Source organism: Eriocheir sinensis, chromosome 25 (assembly GCF_024679095.1).
Source record: "Eriocheir sinensis breed Jianghai 21 chromosome 25, ASM2467909v1, whole genome shotgun sequence".
Lineage (NCBI taxonomy): Eukaryota > Metazoa > Arthropoda > Malacostraca > Decapoda > Varunidae > Eriocheir > Eriocheir sinensis.
Window position 1 is genome coordinate 18997389 of NC_066533.1, and position 20053 is coordinate 19017441.

The window sequence follows — 20053 nt, forward strand, 5'->3', positions numbered from 1 at the left end:
CTTACTAATTATTAAACCTTCAAAGACCAAAGAAGAAAGCCCTTAAAACAATGCCCTTACTAAATAAACCCTTCCTAGTTAAACCTTCAAACCTTACTAATTATTAAACCTTCAAAGACCAAAAAAGAAAGCCCTTAAAACAACGTCCTTAATAAATAAACCCTTCCTAGTCAAACCTTCAAACCTTACTAGTTAAACCTTCGTAGACCAAAACATAAAGCCCTAAAAACAATGTCCTAACTAAATAAATTCTTACTAGTTAAACCTTCATTCTTGAGTCCTTATGTTCCCTGTACTTCAGTTTCATATCCTTACTTAAGTTCGACACCCTCACTAAACCCTTTCTATAGTTAAACCTTCAGTGTCAATTCATCTTTGTTACCTATGCTTCAGTTTCAGAGACACGTGTTAAAGATACGAATAAGAGATACCAAAAAATGTTATCAAATTCAGTTCCGCAAGTGGTTTGATATCTTCCCTAAGCCCCTATTAACTTAACCTTTATCATAAATTCATCTATGTTACCTGTACTTGTTTTCATATACAGGTGTTAAAGGTACGAATACGGGTTGCCGCTGAGCAGGTGCGGGGCGTGGGAACACCAGGTGAGGGGTACAGGTGTGCTTACGAAGGTTTACAAACATCAGGATAACAATGGCAGCTGACGAGGCGACCGTGAGAGGCCTTGTCCGTCATGACCACACTTCCTTGATCCACGCCCTTTGTTTCCCTTTCATCTTTTTTTTTACTCTTTCTTCACCGCCCTTTCAGTCAGTTCCTTCCTTCCTTCCTGTATATCCTTTCACTTCTTCGTCCTTCCTTCCATCCCTTCCTCCCGTCTTCTTTTCTTCCTCTTCGTTTCATCTCTATCCTTCCTTTCCTGTCCTTTTTTTTATTTCTTCGTCATTCCTCTTCCTTCATCTCTATCGTCCCCCATATTTCCATTCCTGCCTTGTTTCCCTCCTCTTCATTTCATATATATAACCTTCCTTTCCTCCTTCCTTCCTTGTTTCCTTTTCATTCATTAGTCCTTTTTATTCCATTATCTTGCTTTTCTTCCTTTCTTCCTCTTCACTTGACATCTATCTCTGCTTATATCTATCCCTTCCTCTCTTCTTTCCTTCATTTTTACGTCCACAAATCTTCCCTTATCACTCCTCCTCCACTTTCCCCTCACTCAGTCTCTCTATACTCATCCCCAAACATATTATTTTCATCCCCACTCTCTTATTTTAATCCCCAGTCATCCTCAACACTGGGTACGCCGCGTCCTGCACCAGTACCTTCACCCTTCCGTCCTATGCCCCTCCCAACAACGTCCCCCTTCGCCAGAGATCAACCCTTCACCGGCAATAACTGGCATAGTCCTGGGATTGCATTAATTACAGAGGAGCCGTGACCAGGCACAGAATAAGTTACAGATCCATGAATTTGGACGTGTGTTGCAGGTCCTCAGAAAACATAGGAATCAAGTGTCTCCAGCAGCGATATTTAGGCTCCATTATATTGACGTTCATGAAAAGGATATGAAAACGAAATTACAATGACTGGAAAACTGGTGAGAAATCAAATATGTATATAGTTAGTAAAATATTGGTGATTTATAATGCAGAAGTCGTATTACTGAGCTGAATAAAGGTAAGGAATAAAGAATACTGCAAAGAGATAAAGACACAGGTAACTTAAGGTAGCTAACTAATGCTTAAGATACAGAGGAACAAATAGTAATAGTGAGTAAATGAAAACCAACACTCGTCTAACAAATTCAAGACATCAGCCGTTGACACAAAGGCAAGCAACACAACATAACAATAAGTAGCTTGAACCAGATCGAGCCCACGCTGCTTTCCTCCTCACGGCCAAGGATCAGAAGTGACTTAATTGATATGTATACACACATCCTTTCAGTGGCTCCAAAAAACACAGGAACGGACAAACAAGGTGGGACTCCGATTTTTCCTTTTAAAGTTCACGCCCGACACCAACCGATACCTGTTATGGCTTATGAAAAGTAGGCACCCTCGCTTCCTCGCTTCCTGTCACCCAGGTTTTACAGGAAGGGAAGGGAAGGGATGGTATGGGAAGGGATTCGGTTTGGGTTGGGGAAGAGAGGGGAGGAGGAGAGGAAGGAAGGAAGGGACGAGAAGAGAAGGTATGGAAAGGGATTCGGTTTGGGTTGGGGAAGAGAGGGGAGGGGAGGGGAAGGGAAGGGAAGGGAAGAGAAGAGAAGGTAAGGGAAGGGATTCGGTTTGGGTTGGGGAAGTGAGGGCAGGGGAAGGGAAGCTAATAGGAAGTGAAGAGAAGCCAAGGTATGGGAAGGGATTCGGTTTGGGTTGGGGAAGAGAGGGGAGGGGAAGGGAAGGGAAGGGAAGAGAAGAGAAGGTATGGGAAGGGATTCGGTTTGGGTTGGGGAAGAGAGGGGAGGGGAAGGGAAGGGAAGGGAAGAGAAGAGAAGGTATGGGAAGGGATTCGGTTTGGGTTGGGGAAGAGAGGGGAGGGGAAGGGAAGGGAAGAGGAAGGGAAGAGGAGGGAAGGGAAGTGAAGGAAAAGGGTAAGGATAAGGAGAGGGGGAAGGGAGGGAAGAGTAGAGTATGCGGTTGGGGAAGGGAAGGGAAGGGGAAGGGAGAGGGAGTGGAAGAGGAAGGGGTGTGAAAGGGAAGGAAAGGGAAGGGGCATAAGGAAGGAAGGGGAAGGGAAAGGAAGGGTAGTTCATGACCCTGGTAGTAGTCTGACCCTTACTCTGCACCACGAACCCCAAAAACACTCATTAGAACCAGACTGTTCTTCTTACAGGCCTTTGAAAGTGGTTAATGCAGCGGCGGAAGCGTGTGAAAACCGCCCCTCAAGTGTTAAATGGAGGCTTCAAATGAATGGCTTCTGATGAGTGAGATTCCCTGGGTGTTTAAATTTAACCCCTTAACCCCGCGTTGAGGAATACAGGGAAAGACACCCTGAAGGAAGCGAAGCAGGATGACAAGCAATGCGTGGCGTGGGGCGAGGAACAGACCAAGGAGCAAGGGTTGTGTAATATTGCCTTGTCGCTGTCCAAAGCAACAATACAAGGAATAGCGAGACAGTTACGCAATGCTCTGACGTAAGAATGAAAACTATGAAGGGTGGATGAGGTGAGGGGAATTTGGGTCAGCCTATGGAACAAGGTCGCTAGGTAAGGATCGAAGAGCCTATACGAACGGTGAAAGAAGGAATCGAATACTGTTTCACGCATGATCAAGAAAGAAGAGCAGGATTAAGCAGGTTTAACTATTTTTTGAGGGGGTGAAAAACAAAGACTAAAAAAGAAAAAGCCCTCAAAATGCTGTTCTTGTGAAAATAGAAGGAAAAAAATAGAAAAGAACAAAGATGCCAAAAACATGTTCTCAAATTTAATTCCAGAAGCAGTTTGCTCTTACTCGCCAAACCTTCCTAGTTAAACCTTCATACCATATTAGTTAAACCTTCAAAGACCAAAAAAGAAAGCCCTTAAAAGAATGTCCTTACTAAATAAGCCCTTCCTAGTTAAACCTTCAACCCTTACTAATTATTAAACCTTCAAAGACCAAAAAAGAAAGCCCTTAAAAGAATGTCCTTACTAAATAAGCCCTTCCTAGTTAAACCTTCAACCCTTACTAATTAAACCTTCAAAGACCAAAAAAGAAAGCCCTTAAAAGAATGTCCTTACTAAATAAGCCCTTCCTAGTTAAACCTTCAACTCTTACTAATCAAACCTTTAAAGAACAAAAAAGAAAGCCCTTAAAACAATGTCCTTACTAAATAAACCCTTCCTAGTTAAACCTTCAAACCTTACTAGTTAAACCTTCGTAGACCAAAACATAAAGCCCTTAAAACAATGTCCTTACTAAATAAACCCTTCCTAGTTAAACCTTCATTCTCGAGTCCTTATGTTCCCTGTACTTCAGTTTCATATCCTTACTTAAGTTCGACACCCTCACTAAACCCTTTCTATAGTTAAACCTTCAGTGTCAATTCATCTTTGTTACCTGTGCTTCAGTTTCAGAGACAGGTGTTAAAGGTACAAATAAGAGATACCAAAAAATGTTATCAAATTCAGTTCCGCAAGTGGTTTGATATCCTCCCTAAGCCCCTATTAACTTAACCTTTATCATAAATTCATCTATGTTACCTGTACTTGTTTTCATATACAGGTGTTAAAGGTACGAATCCGGGTTGGCGCTGAGCAGGTGCGGGGCGTGGGAACACCAGGTGAGGGGTACAGGTGTGCTTACGAAGGTTTGCAAACATCAGGATAACAATGGCAGCTGACGAGGCGACCGTGAGAGGCCTTGTCCGTCATGACCACACTTCCTTGATCCACGCCCTTTGTTTCCCTTTCATCTTTTTTTTTTTTATTCTTTCTTTACCGCCCTTTCAGTCAGTTCCTTCCTTCCTTCCTGTATATCCTTTCACTTCTTCGTCCTTCCTTCCATCCCTTCCTCCCGTCTTCTTTTCTTCCTCTTCGTTTCATCTCTATCCTTCCTTTCCAGTCTTCTTTCATTTCTTCGTCATTCCTCTTCCTTCATCTCTATCGTCTCCCATATTTCCATTTCTGCCTTGTTTCCCTCCTCTTCATTTTATATATAACCTTCCTTTCCTCCTTCCTTCCTTGTTTCATTTTCATTCATTAGTCCTTTTTATTTCATTATCTTGCTTTTCTTCCTTTCTTCCTCTTCACTTGACATCTATCTCTGCTTATATTTATCCCTTCCTCTCTTCTTTCCTCCATTTTTACGTCCCTTATCACTCCTCCTCCACTTTCCCCTCACTCAGTCTCTCTATACTCATCCCCAAACATAATATTTTCATCCCCACTCTCTTATTTTAATCCCAGTCATCCTCAACACTGGGTACGCCGCGTCCTGCACCAGTACCTTCACCCTTCCGTCCTATGCCCCTCCCAACAACGTCCCCCTTCGCCAGAGATCAACCCTTCACCGGCAATAACTGGCATAGTCCTGGGATTGCATTAATTACAGAGGAGCCGTGACCAGGCACAGAATAAGTTACAGATCCATGAATTTGGACGTGTGTTGCAGGTCCTCAGAAAACATAGGAATCAAGTGTCTCCAGCAGCGATATTTAGGCTCCATTATATTGACGTTTATGAAAAGGATATGAAACCGAAATTACAATGACTGGAAAACTGGTGAGAAATCAAATATGTACATAGTTAGTAAAATATTGGTGATTTATAATGCAGAAGTCGTATTACTGAGCTGAATAAAGGTAAGGAATAAAGAATACTGCAAAGAGATAAAGACACAGGTAACTTAAGGTAGCTAAATACAGATACAGAGGAACAAACAGTAATAGTGAATAAATGAAAACCAACACTCGTCTAACAAATTCAAGACATCAGCCGCTCACACAAAGGCCAATAACACAACATAACAATAAGTAGCTTGAACCAGATCGAGCCCACGCCGCTTTCCTCCTCACGGCCAAGGATCGGAAGTGACCTAATTGATATGTATACACACATCCTTTCAGTGGCTCCAAAAAACACAGGAACGGACAAACAAAGTGGGCCCCGATTCTCCCTTTTAAAGTTCACGCCCGACACCAACCGATACCTGTTATGGCTTATGAAAAGTAGGCCCCCTCGCTGCCTCGCTTCCTGTCACCCAGGTTTTACAGGAAGGGAAGGGAAGGGATGGTATGGGAAGGGATTCGGTTTGGATTGGGGAAGAGAGGGGAGGGGAAGGGAAGGGAAGAGAAGAGAAGGTATAGGAAGGGATTCGGTTTGGGTTGGGGAAGAGCGGGGAGGGGAGGGAAAGGGAAGGGAAGAGGAAGGGAAGAGGAGGGAAGGGAAGGGAAGGAAAAAGGTAAGGATAAGGAGAGGGGGAAGTGAGGGAAGAGTAGAGTATGCGGTTGGGGAAGGGAAGGGAAGGGGAAGGGAGAGGGAGTGGAAGAGGAAGGGGTGTGAAAGGGAAGGAAAGGGAAGGGGCGTAAGGAAGGAAGGGGAAGGGAAAGGAAGGGTAGTTCATGACCCTGGTTCATCCCAAAATGAAGTTGCTCAACTCCTGGAGCTTGTAGAGACACCGAGCAGTAGTTCTTGACAGAACGGATCATGCAATGATAAAAAAAGAAAAAGGAGGCTTGGGAAACTATAGCATCACTCTACAATGCCACTGGCTGATGAGGCCGCGGCCACACAGGGAGCGAGAAAGCTAGCGAGAGCGGCAAGGGGAGTTTCTGTGGCCACACGAAAAGCAAGGAGGCGAGGGTTGTCATGGCAACGAGGCCCGCAAACTGCCGCAAACCAGTATAGCCCCGCACTCACCCCCGTCGGAGCAAACGAGGGATATGAAATGTTTTTATAAATAGTTCCGTGCTTCACTTATTTGGCGTTTTATGAAAAATCTGTATACACCATCGTGTTCAGGAGGCTTTTCTCTATAAGATGAAATTCTTTATTTTAGTACTCATTTCATAGCCGCTGCAAATGGTAGCTATATGTAAAATGTGTTATAAACATTACGGAGTGATTATTTAACTTCAACTCGTCACTATTTATTAATTTAGTTCCTGTTTTACTGAGTTTTCACAAACATATTCGAGTTCTGCAATCACTGCTGCGGCTATACTTTCCCTTGTATTGGGTAACATGTGGGATATTCTATCTAGTTTTACCGGCGGAGCATAGATGATTAGTATCCTGTTGGGATCCGTGGGGGTCCAGGGGGGCTTGCGCCCACAGAGTTACATACTAGAGGGTTCAACTCAAATCTCTCGCCACGGTGACAGGTGATGCCACTGCTCCTGCCTGTAACTCTATGGTCGGCCGCCATAGGGTGACGGATTGGGGACCTTTCCATGATTCCATATGTTTACACTTGACCACTATTAGCTAGCCACCATTATGATATTTTGGAAAACTGAGCAGATCATCGTGTTGATGAGACATTGCTGCATATCATGATCACAAATTTATTGCACTTAGGTATACCTACAATAAAATAATGAGAAAAAAATATGGTTGTGTATAAACATTTTTGTTCACCTTTTTTTGCTTTTTCATGCACTTTTTATTGCATTATATTTTCGTTTACAGTTTCATTTTCAGAACATTTTTCCGATTCAGATGGTATATGACATGTACCAATGTAACAATAATTAGGGGGTAAAAAATGGACAAGAATATAACAAGACTATCTGACAGAGGATCGCCGAGGCGCTGGTAACTTGATAATAGCAGTAGCAGACATAACTATGTGATATTAAATTTATCTCTGTCTCGCCATCCGTCACCCTAAGATGGCCGCCAGTTGCTTCAAAATCCAAGCTCTGGTAACCCTCTATGTATAAAACTCTGTGCTTGCGTCCCCTGGTAGAGACACGCAAGTCCTCGTCGACAGACCTGGTCGGCTAGATTTCGATCGCCGATAGAGTCGGTCTGTCGGCTCCCTGCTACGGGCCGCCTTTGGCAAAGGCCCGTGCCCCCTCGTGCAAGAGGGAGCAATCTTTCCCCCCCCCCTGGTGGGACAGCGAAGACGATCTCTCTTCTTTGCTTGTTTTGATGAATATGAGGCACTGCTTTTTACTCAACTTGCTCTTAATACTTCGGGGAGAGTAACAGAAGTGTTCTGAACGTTTAGTATCCTCAAAGACGTTGTGAACATGCAAATCAGGCACAAAATAACACGCCCCACAATATTTTGTGAGAAGGGGTGACGGACCCGACAAAGTCTCTCGACAATTTGGTGTTTAGATCAGTATCACGGTCCCAGAGGTGGCGTATAAGAATACACCCTTCGTGACTGTCGGAACTGTGGTAGCCACAGGCACGATGGTTGTCTAAGAATATCATTGTCGGATGTGTGGGGACTGTGGTTACAGAAATTTGATTTAAGAATACCTAACCTAATCTAACCTACCCTATCCACCACCTAACCCAAGCTAATCTAACCCACCCTGTCCACTACCTTCAAACATTTCGACCCCCCAAGAACTCATTTGACAGGGCTTTCGTAGAAGTTGTAGGCATTTTCAGAGGTACTTTTATGACCCTGGTGGGAGTTTGATCCTTCCTCTGTACCATGAACGCGAAAAAAACGCTAATGAGAGGCTGATTCATCCCATTTACAGCCTTTGGAAATTGTTGATGTGACAGGAGATGGAAGCGTCTGTAAATACCGAAGATGCATACACTCCAACTTCACGTCTGTCATAAGCCTCTCCTCCCCCTCCTCCTCCCCCTCATGACCCTGAAAGCCCGTTCAGTGTAACTTCTCTTCCATTTCCTTATTCCCCTCCTCCTGTGAAGTTCCCAGTCATTTTTGAAAGCTGTTTTGTCAGCTTCCTTCTTCCTTGTGAAACCGCTCTTGTGCAATTACTCTCTTCCTCTTTCCTCTCTTATCTATCTGTCTATCTATCTATCTCATTACTGGTTCTAATCTAATTTCCATCTATCTAATTACTGGTTCTAATCAGGACGCCTCTCCTCCCGATATTGACCTCTCTTTCGGCCACTCCTCTGTACTCTTTTTAGGAGCAGTAAGTAGCGGGCTTTTTTTTTTTTCATTAGTTTTCTTTTTTATGCCCTTGAACGTCTCCTTTGCTGTAAAAAAAACTTATCAAGTCTTTCCCATCACGGCATCCCCAGCCACATCACATCCCCCGACCCCAGACACACCATCTCCCCTTCCCTTCCCCAGCCATCCGCCATCCATTCAAATGTCCAACAGAGCAAGGAAACCCAGACCTAGATAACAGACAAACAGTTTCTCTCTCAGCCTCAGTGATGCCAGCTAGGTTAGGGTGGGTTCATAGGTGAAGGGGGAGGGAGGGTGATACGAATACATATGCAAAGACAATGTATATACGCTCTGAATACAAATGAGGAATGACTCTTTTCTCACTTTTTCTTTCTATATCACCTGGGCTTGTTGTACTTATTTGTTTGTTTCTTTTTTCCTTTCTTTTTTTATAATTGTATGTATTAGTGAGTCAAGATGGGATGCTGGGATGCTGTGGTCTTCTTTCTGTCTGTATATACAACTATTGGTTTTAATATACACTCGTTCCTGTGTTTGATATAGCCTAATGCAACATCGTTTTTGTGTTTGGGATGCTGTGGTCTTCATTCTTCCAGTATATACAACTATTGCTTTTAATATACACTCGTTCTTGTGTTTGATATAGCCTAATGCAACATCGTTTTTGTGTTTTTGTGTTTGGGATGCTGTGATCTTTATTATTTCTGTATATACAACTATTGCTTTTAATATATACTCGTTCTTGCGTTTGAAATAGCCTATTGCAACATCGTTTTTGTGTTTTTGTGTTTGGGATGCTGTGATCTTTATTATTTCTGTATATACAACTATTGCTTTTAATATATACTCGTTCTTGCGTTTGAAATAGCCTATTGCAACATCGTTTTTGTATGTGATAGCCTAACTCTGATAGAAGGAAAGAATATTAATTAGAACAAACAACACCTAGCCATCACGTGACCAGTAAAAGTGGGTCACCATATATCACTGTGACCTCGTTTCATCATGATCATCATCGTCATCATTTTATTTCAGTCACACTTCAGAGTCAGTTAATCATCATCATTTTATTTCAGTCACCCTTCAGAGTCAGTTAATCATCATCATTTTATTTCAGTCACCCTTCAGAGTCAGTTAATCATCATCATCATTTTATTTCAGTCACCCTTCAGAGTCAGTTAATCATCATCATCATTTTATTTCAGTCACCCTTCAGAGTCAGTTAACCATCATCATCATTTTATTTCAGTCACCCTTCAGAGTCAGTTAATCATCATCATCATTTTATTTCAGTCACCCTTCAGAGTCAGTTAATTATCATCATCATTTTATTTCAGTCACCCTTCAGAGTCAGTTAATTATCATCATCATTTTATTTCAGTCACCCTTCAGAGTCAGTTAATTATCATCATCATTTTATTTCAGTCACCCTTCAGAGTCAGTTAATCATCATCATCATTTTATTTCAGTCACACTTCAGTCAGTTAATCATCATCATTTTATTTCAGTCACCCTTCAGAGTCAGTTAACCATCATCATCATTTTATTTCAGTCACACTTCAGAGTCAGTTAATCATCATCATCATTTTATTTCAGTCACCCTTCAGAGTCAGTTAATCATCATCATCATTTTATTTCAGTCACACTTCAGAGTCAGTTAATCATCATCATTTTATTTCAGTCACCCTTCAGAGTCAGTTAACCATCATCATCATTTTATTTCAGTCACCCTTCAGTCAGTTAATCATCATCATTTTATTTCAGTCACCCTTCAGAGTCAGTTAACCATCATCATCATTTTATTTCAGTCACACTTCAGAGTCAGTTAATCATCATCATTTTATTTCAGTCACACTTCAGAGTCAGTTAATCATCATCATTTTATTTCAGTCACACTTCAGAGTCAGTTAATCATCATCATTTTATTTCAGTCACCCTTCAGAGTCAGTTAACCATCATCATTTTATTTCAGTCACCCTTTAGTCAGTTCAAACCAGTGAGTAACAAGAAGTCGGGGGACGGTGTAGGTATTTTCCTACAGTGAGGGTTTTGTGATTTTATTTTCATCGTGTGTTAGTCAGAAGTGTTGGTTAACTCGTTTTCTTTCAAAGCCTTTCTAATGGATGGAGTTCATGTTGCAATACTGATCATAAACCAGTTGTGTTGCTCTCTCTCTCTCTCTCTCTCTCTCTCTCTCTCTCTCTGACTGTGTGTGTGTGTGTGTGTGTGTGTGTGTGTGTGTAAGGAACGGTTTGGGTAATGCATTGAGATCCCCTTACCACACACACACACACACAGGCCTAGGTGTACAGGAAGCCCCATCGCTGATAATACGGAAATAAGTAACGTGAGACGGCGAATATGAAGTTCAAGGTGACGGAAGCCCCGGAACTATTAAGGGGAAGATGAGGCTCCCGGATATAACCAAATTCTGATAAACACATTTGACAAGGCTTTCCTAGAGTTGTGAGCCTTTCCAGGGGAAGTTTCATGACCCTGAGGGAAGTCTGACCATTCTTCTGTGCCGTGAACGCAATGAAACATGAAAAAGCGATCAGGCTCATTTTCAGGGTTTGTAAAGTTGATGTTGTGAGAGGCGGAAGTGACTGAGAATGCCAATATAGTCGATGTTGTATACCTGAATGTGGCAAGCGAATGGCCTCTACAGGTAATGCCAAGAATTACTCAAGACTTCATAATTATAACATAAATATCAAAATAGAAGCTTGAGGAAGTTACTAAGAACAGGAAGACAAAACGAAGTTGAGAATGGAAAGGATACGTTTGCAATGAATGACATAAGAAATACAGAGTATAGGAGTGGAATATGTATAGTAGGAGATTCGCATGCCTTCACAGACGTTACTAAGAGCAGAAGAACGTAACAAAACAAGGATGAGAATGTAAAATAGACTTTTGCAATGAATGACATCAGAAATATAGAGTATAGGAGTGGAATATATATGGCAGGAAATGCTCATACCTTCACGAACGTTACTAGGAGCAGAAGAACGTAGCAAAACAAGGATGAGAATGTAAAGTAGACGTTTGCAATGAATGGCATGAATGAAAATGAGGGTAGAGGAGCGGAATAGATATGGGGGAAGATACGTAAACAGTGTGGGGTCAGGGAGTGTATTTTTAGCATAGAAATTTAGGATTCTGGATAGGCGTAGAAGCGACAGAGTGAATACTGATGCTGGGATGCGAGCGTGAAAATAGTGGTGTTTGTATTCGTGATTACTGGAGAGAGAGAGAGAGAGAGAGAGAGAGAGAGAGAGAGAGAGGAAGGCGGTCTACACAAATGATTCCTGTTAGTATTACATAAACTGTACGAATCTCCTACCATATGCATTCCCTTACCCTTATACTTATTCAAGCCATTCATTTTTTACAGCAAAGGAAGCAACTCAACGGCAAAACTAATGAAACCAAATATAAAACAGCCCTATAATGTTCTTTCTATTATCATCCTCTTAGCTTCGTCCTGTTCTCAGCAACCTCAAAGACCGTCAGTAACCTTCAGTCTAGCACAGGGCGGCAGAGGAAGGGCGAGATTAGATTATTATTATCTAGTCTACCTTTCCCTCCATGCACCAGGGCAGGTATTGTTATCTAAGTGGTGGCCCTGGTGGGTCTCTCTATGCCTCACAGCCTTGACCGAGATATACTGTACATTTATGACATGGAGGGAGGGAGAGAGAGGAAGAGTTAAGTTATGAGTGAATGTCAGTGAGTGTGAATGGACGTGTTGGGGAAGGTCAGGTAAGGTAACGATGGGAAGGTAGGGTCAACAAACATGAGGTAAGGTAGGTCAATGAACGTGTGTGAGAATGGGAAAGGAAAATAGGTAAGGCAATGATTGAGAAAGGGAGGTAATGTAACGTGAGCATGTAGGGAAAGGAACATGATGAAGGCAATGCTAGAAGAAGGGAAGATAAGGAAACGTATATGAAAGAGGAACAAGTAGTGAAAGGTATTAAAAAAGGTACAAGGAACAGAGGAAGGGCAAAGAGAATGTGTGTGAGTAACTGCATAGGACAGGCAATAGTATGAAACATTGAATAAGGTAACTATAGAGGAAGGGAAGGTAGAGAAACGAAGGTATAAAAGGCACATCACAAGGGCAGAGGGAACATGTGAGGGTGACTACATAGATAAGGAAACAAAGGTAGTAGACCAGCACGTGTTAGGGCACCTCAACGCTCAAGAAAAAGAGCGCCTCGAGGAAGAACAAGTCGAGATTATAATGTCAACCTTTACGTAACATTATAAAGCGACTGTTTTTTACACGTAGAGACGGCGAAGCTTCCTACTTGCATCACGGGGAACCATCATGATCAAACACTATTCCAATGACTTTAGGAAGCGGAATTGAAACGAACACTAGAATAAACTGAAGGAGGAAGTAAAAAGACATATTAGCATTCGACATCCCACCGACTACTTAGGTCAGGTAACTCAATGATTTTACACACACCCTCAATGACTTTAGAAAGCGGAATTGATACGGACGCAAGTAGAAGCAGAAGGAGGAAGAAAAAAGACTAAACAAGACATGTTAGCATCCGACATCCCACCGAGTACTTATATCTACGTCAGAGCACTCAATGATCTTACACACAACCTCACTGACTTTAGGAGGCGGAACTGAAACGGACACAAGAAGAAACTGAAGGAGGAAGAAAAAAAAAAGGCACTAAACAAGAGCATCCGACATCCCACCGAGTACTCGCACCAACATAATAAGAGGGGAAAAAAAAGGGAGACTCCGAACTTCCGCTTGTGTCGCTACTTCTGGTCACCGTCAAGTTCACAGGGACAAAAACTTACAAAACATGTATAAGGCCATAAAATGTAACCCTGTAGAACGCCCCCTACCCTATCCTACGCCTACACCCACCCCACCCCACCCCAACCCAACCGCTGACCAGGTATAGAAGAGGAGGAGGGGGAGAAGGGGGAGAGCTTGTAGTGGGAGGGGCATAGGCGACCTTCACACGTCGGGCCCGCCACCACCACCAACCACACCAGACAGTACCGTTCGGGTCACACTTTCGATATACGGAAGTGGGCCTCTCATCGGAAGCGGCGGGGAGGAAGTGATTACAATGCTGAATTGTGAAATAATTCGCAACAGGAACTAGGCGATCATCAGCGAGCGAGTGAATAATAAATATGTAACTAATGACTTGCGTGTTGCGGCATTTTGGATGTGTGTGTGTGTGTGTGTGTGTGTGTGTGTGTGTGTTATTCTCTTCTTCCGCTCCAAGCATGTTTTCACTTCCTTCAACGTTATATTGTAGCTTGACTGTGTGTTCTATCCAGTCAAACGGAACTGCAAGGTTATGTTAGTTTTCGCGAGTCAGTGATTATCAGAACAGTAGTAGTAGTAGTAGTAGTAGTAGTAGTAGTAGTAGTCACAATAACAACCACGGCAATAGCAAAGAGGCAGACGAAGGGAGAGGAGAGAGAGAAATCCACCCCGTTATCATTCCGGACACTCCCAACACCATGCACATCACCGAGTCTAAACATGATCAGCTGTTCTAACCAATCCTAACCTAACCCACTCCAAGGCATATATTCTTAAACGTATCGGGCTCCCATTACAACTATTTTCTAAGGCCACAGAGAAGATTAACCGGGTTTTCATGGGTGATTGTCCCGTTCATGTTGCAGAGGTCGTGTAAAACTATCACTGGCATCACAAAACAGCCCATGGAAAGCCCAGCAACAACTTCGACGAGAGGCTTTCCAAACAGGTGAGCTGAGGCGCCGATAATCTCAGACGCCTCCACCTCTCACATCAACTGCTTCCACATCAACTATTTCCACATCAACTACTTCCAAGGGTCAAAAAGGAGATCAGGCGGGTTCTAATGATAGTTTCTTTAGGTTCAAGGCACAGAAGAAGGGTCAGACTACCACCAGGATCATAAAACTACCCCTGGAAATGCCCACAACTCCTACGAAAGCTTTGTTGAATGTGTGTGCTTGGGTGCAGAAATGTTAAAGAATACGGGCTTTGTTGGACCCAGACAGAACCCGAAGGCAGGGCGGCGGTCATACCCTTCGCCTCTTACAACATCCTCAGGCAGAATCTATTTTTAGCCTCGCCGTTGCCGCCCGCCTGAGGACCCGCGAGCCAGTCCGACAGTCAGCAGCCTCCAGTTGGAATCCCCGCGAAATAACCTAACACCGTGATGCGCCGGGGGAACTTTGATACCTTAACAATACCTACCTCAATTTTCTCTCATTTGAAAATGACGTAGATTAGCAGATAAGTCTGGGTAATCTGCGTTAAATCTTAGTTACATGATGCTGAGTACCGCCATTATGTGTTTCATTGTTAAGGATAACAAGCTGAGGTTGTACATCCGCTTGGAAAAGTTTAAAGGCTGTGAAAGATAATGTGAGTTTCGGGGAAGACACACTACAATCACGTGGTCTAGCCAAGGGATCATTAGCACAGCAGGGAAAGGCGGAAGCAACAGAGAGACGTTGTGACTTTAGCGTTCATCTGGTTATCATTTCTGACGTGGAGGAAGTTTAGCTTTTTAAAATTGAGTAGTCTAATCCTGATATCCGCTTTTTCGTTAGTATCACAAGCACTAGAGAGTATTCAAATTGTTAGACGTGGTGGCTTTAGCGTTCATCTGGTTATCATTTCTTACATGGAAGTTTAGCTTTTTAAAACTGAAATCTAGTCCTGACATAAGTTGTTTCGCCAGCATCACAATCACTAAAATACTCAAATTGAAAGACGTGGTGGCTTAGCGTTCATCTGGTTATCGTGGACGAAGTTTAGCTTTTCAAAATTAAATAAACTAATCCTGATATCAGCTCTTTCGTCAGTATCACAAGTGTTTAAAGATTCAGTTGTTAGAGGACTTTAAGAACAGGAAAAGAGATGGTACAGAGAAAGAGAGAAAAGACCAAAACAGAGACTTTCTAACGGAAGGAAACCAGAGCGGGAAAATGATAAAGAGAATAAAAGAAAAACAGACCCAACAAAGCGACTTAGTAACGAAAGGAAACCAAAAACCGGGAAAATAATGATAAAGAAAAATAAATAAACTAAAACAGCCAAAAAAACAAAGCGGGGATAATAATGACAAAAAAATAAATAAAGACGAAAACAAACACCCGAAACAAAGCGACGTCTTAACGGATGGACGCCATGAGATAACTAAACAAGCCTGAGACCGGATACACACAACCAAACAAACAAAGGGGTCCCGTGGGCAGCGCAACGAGACCACGAACTCGGGTATTGCAGGCAGCTACCCACGACAAACCCGGGGACACATGACACCCACAAACCAACCCACTCACCGTCTAACATAACCCAACCCAACATACATGATAGCGTAACAAGACCAAGAAAACGGGTATTGCAAGCAGCCACTCACAACAAACCCGGGGAGACATGACACCCACCACCCAACCCACTCCACCATTTAACATTACATCCCAATACAACAAACATGATAGCCGTCCGTGGGCAGTGCAACAAGACGAAGATCACGAGTATTGCAGGCAGCTACCCACGACACACCCGCTGGGACACATGCCACCCACCCAACCCACCCCACCCGTCTAACATTACATGGAAACCCGCCACCCAACACAACACCGCTAGCCAGGGAAAGTGTGAAAGTAAATCATTGCAGTATAAAATGGTCTCGATAGAAATGAGAACGGACGAGAGGACCAGCTGTATATACGAGCCTTTGTCAGCACAGAGCTCCCTTATTCCACGAACTAGCCACCCAGCCAGCCAGACAGACAGACACACAGACAAGCTATTCTAACGTTTTCCTCGTCTTTCCCAATACATTACATCCTCTTTCCTCCATCCTACATGCTTAGAAATCATTAATACATCCCCACAATGCCCTTAGAAAGAGTGCAATGTCTCGACACAGCAACTAGTATATGCTGCCCACGCGTTTCCTGTGCTACATGCCAGCCCAGCCCAGCTAAGCCACAGCCAGACAGCCAGTAAGCCGGCCATCGCAGCTTCTCTCACGCTCCCACCCTCCCTCCTTGTTTGACAGATGCACTCACGCCCCCTTCCCTTCTTTCCCAGCATACCTACACTCTCTCTCCCTCTCTGACATCTCAACACATCCTCTATCTATACCCACGATGCCTGTATGTGACTTTACCATCCCCGAGCAAACTGAATGATAGAGTTTCCTGTAAATACCAACAAGCCTCTAGCTCTCCCTTCCTTCCCATCCACTGACAACTACACCCACTCTCCCTTCTAGTTTACAGAATCTAACCCCCCTCAGCACCCATGAAGACGCCAGTATGAGGGAATTCACTACCCTAGCAATGAGTATGTGGGTGTTTCCGTGTATTTGTGTGAGTGACAGCTAGGTTGGGTGAGGCTGCGGGGCGGCTTGGCAACCGTGTAGTCAGCTGTCGGGCCCACCGTAGGCTCTCCCTCCGCTTTGTCCATCCCACAAGCACACGAAAAAATGCTTACGTAACACAGGCGGTTATTAAATGTTTTTGCACTGCACTCCCTACCTCGTATTTCCCTCCACGCTGCGCAATACACTTTAATATCTGTTAAAATGTGATTGACTAGGCAGTATCCGATGGAGATTGCAATACAGGCTCTGAAGGATTAAACATGTATGCTGCAATGCCTTGAAATTTGTAAGCTTGATTGAAACACATAAACGTTGATATATACTGTTTTAAGCACTGGATGTCACCTTGTTCACGAAATATGTTTAACGAAATCGCACTAACGTTTCAGTACATCGTATCGAAGTCACGAAATTTGTAAGCTTAACTAACTCGCATTAACGTTAACATTTACAATTATAAGTCACGGATATCACCTTACACGAGACACTACGAAATAGAGCTCTCAACATCCCCATCCCTCGCTCCAATGATCACCCCTCACCCAAGCCCACAAAACCATCCTAAACTCACCTAGAGTCACTAAACCCACGATAATGAAAAGAATATACACTAATACTCATAATCTAACTCATAATTAAAGTGAAATGAGTTACGAAATAGAGCTCTCAACATTTTCTCGCTCCAGTGGTCAACGCTCACAGTCACAAATATCTCACAAAAGCATCCTACACACACACATAGCCACAAAAAGAATGGTAATGTATAGCAGATACACTACTAGTCAATATCTAACTCATACTTCAACGGAAAAGGGCGTTTGTACTCACCAAAGTAACCTGATATTCCAGGTTCTGTGCCCCGTCTATATCCTCCTCCGCCATGCTGTCTAAACTGGCCCGCCGCCGCAGCTCACGCAGTGAGGTAGACGACAAGGTGGATGGCGACCGCTCCAGTTTGGGCTGTGTCTGCCGCATGATCTCCCTGAACAATTCCGACATGCTAACAATATTTTGGCAATGATGGTAATAATATTTTCAAGCGTCCCCCAAAGCGTATGTAGTCAGAAAGAAGCCACAGAGAAAGGATGAAGAGTTTTCCCGCACAGGTTCCAGCAATGAACGAGAGCCAGCCAGCAGCGGGACGTTCAAACCCCGCAAAGCACCGCATGTATCACAAAGAAGCAAGAAAACGCGCCCGAATGAAATGCATTATTACCATCAGTTTGCCAAGAGTATCGTTAGAAGTCAGGGGCCTCGGCACTGGCACAGGATGCGTCCCCGGCACTAGCTCACGCCGTACTACAGTGGCGAGTGCCTGGTGTTGATGCCCCGGAGAGAGCAAGTTAGGGCGGTGCACCAGCAGCGTCCACCCTGAATGGCCCATCGCTTCGCTCACTTTCCAGTCCACTTCGCTCCTGCACCAGCATCCACCAGCACATAATGGTCGGTGAAAATGAGCGAAAGCAGACCGAGAAACGTGCAATGTGTGAATTCGCGATGTCCCAAAACTTTTGGCACGGTACACTACCAGTCGTGGTGAACTATCGTGGACTTTTCATTCTGAGCTTCGCCGCCAGAACACAACTTTCAGGTGCCACGCGCGTTGCTCTCCCGGGTGTTAACCTCAAAATATACACAAGTAAACGGGTATCGAGGCTGTCTTAATGTCAAATGGCTCAGCGACAGAGATTGCCTACACGGTGGCTCTGGCTATACAGGAAGCAGCGGTCAGTCCAGATCTGATGAGGACATTTTGTGACGGTAAAAACCAGGCAGCATCCGAACAGCATTGAGGTCGGAAAGAATAGCGGGCGTGGCCTCGTAAGGGATAATTTCAGGTGACCTCATTACCCTGATGCACGGGGAGGTTTAGCTCAGTAATTTAGCGTTGACTAGCATTGTACATCGCCATTGCAAGAGGTAGATGTAGCCTATATAGTTGTAATAGTAAGAATAGTAGGAGGAGGAAGAGGAGGAGGAGCAGGAAGAGGACAAGGACGAGAATGGTAGTCGTAGTAGTAGTAGTAGAAGTAGTAGTAGTAGTAATCACCTCCGTTGTCGAGTTTTACGTTATGATCAGACGGAAATGCGAACCTCATTCATGAATCACTGGTAGTAGTAGTAGTACTAGTAGAAGTAGTAGAAGTAGTAGTAGTACACAATGGTAATACTTTTAGTCCTTGTGATTTAATTTCCTGTCTCTCTCTTCCCCTCGCTACCGTTTATCCCTCCTCCTCCTCCTCCTCGCGTAACAATGTCTCTTGTTGTTGTTGTTGATGGCGATGGTGGTGGTGATGGCAGGGCGTTTGTGTTAAGAGGCAATTAGGTTTGGAATCATCTAGTACTCCCCAGTCTACTTTCAATTTCTCTTTTTCTACTGCCTCAGCCTCTTAGCTCTCTCTATTTTGCTTTGTTGTTTCTTTTTTGTCGTCAGCGAATGGAGCTTTAGCCTTGTGAACTCCTCTTGATCTCTCGTCTGTCTATGTTGGAGAGGTGTTATCATGCTCCCCTCTTGAAGGTAGTCTGACTGTATTTGCTTCTCTGTACCATGTCGTCAGTGAGGGATAGAGGCCCACACTCTTACGTCGGTACTGTCAGACGCTTCCACCCCTAACATCAACTATTTCCAAAGGCCGAAAAGGAGATCAGGCGTGTTCTAATAAGTGTTTCTTTGGGTTCACGGTACAGAAGAAGGCTCACACTACCACCAGGGTCATAAAACCGCCCCTGGAAATGCTGACAACTCCCACGAGTTTTGTCAAATGTGTGTTATCTTGGGCGGCGAAATGTTTAAAAAAATATGACCATAAAACTGCACCCAATGAAAGACTCCCTTTGACTCAAATCTATTCTTAGCTCTACGAGGGAGCACGCGAATTTTATGGCCCCTCTGCCTTGTGTACACGTTTTAGACTTGAGTGGAGACAGATCTGCTTTGCGCTTTTTATTGCATTCATCTGCCGCCGCCGCCACCACCGAGCTGAAACGGATAACAACTTTTGCATGAACTTTTTTTTTCTTCATCTCTGTCTGCTGTTTGAGTGTTATCTGAAAATCTGTAATTTCCCGCGGCATGTTTGAAGTTTCTTGAGGAGGGAGTATATATGGCTTTTTATTATTTTCTCCTCTTCTTTCTCTTCTTCCTCCTCT

At 43.6% G+C, this 20053-nt stretch overlaps 1 protein-coding gene across 1 annotated transcript in view; it reads right to left on the minus strand.

Moving 5' to 3' along the window:
• Window positions 1–18473, minus strand: part of LOC127003552 (chloride channel protein 2-like) — a 129898-nt gene extending 111425 nt beyond the window's left edge. The window contains exons 1-2 of the mRNA XM_050870419.1: window positions 18120–18473; window positions 17732–17885 (exon numbers count right to left, since the gene is read on the minus strand). Coding sequence (XP_050726376.1) covers window positions 17732–17878 — 147 coding nt within the window. The 5' untranslated portion in view covers window positions 17879–17885; window positions 18120–18473. The remainder of the gene's footprint in view (window positions 1–17731; window positions 17886–18119) is intronic.
• Window positions 18474–20053: the final 1580 nt, after the last annotated feature.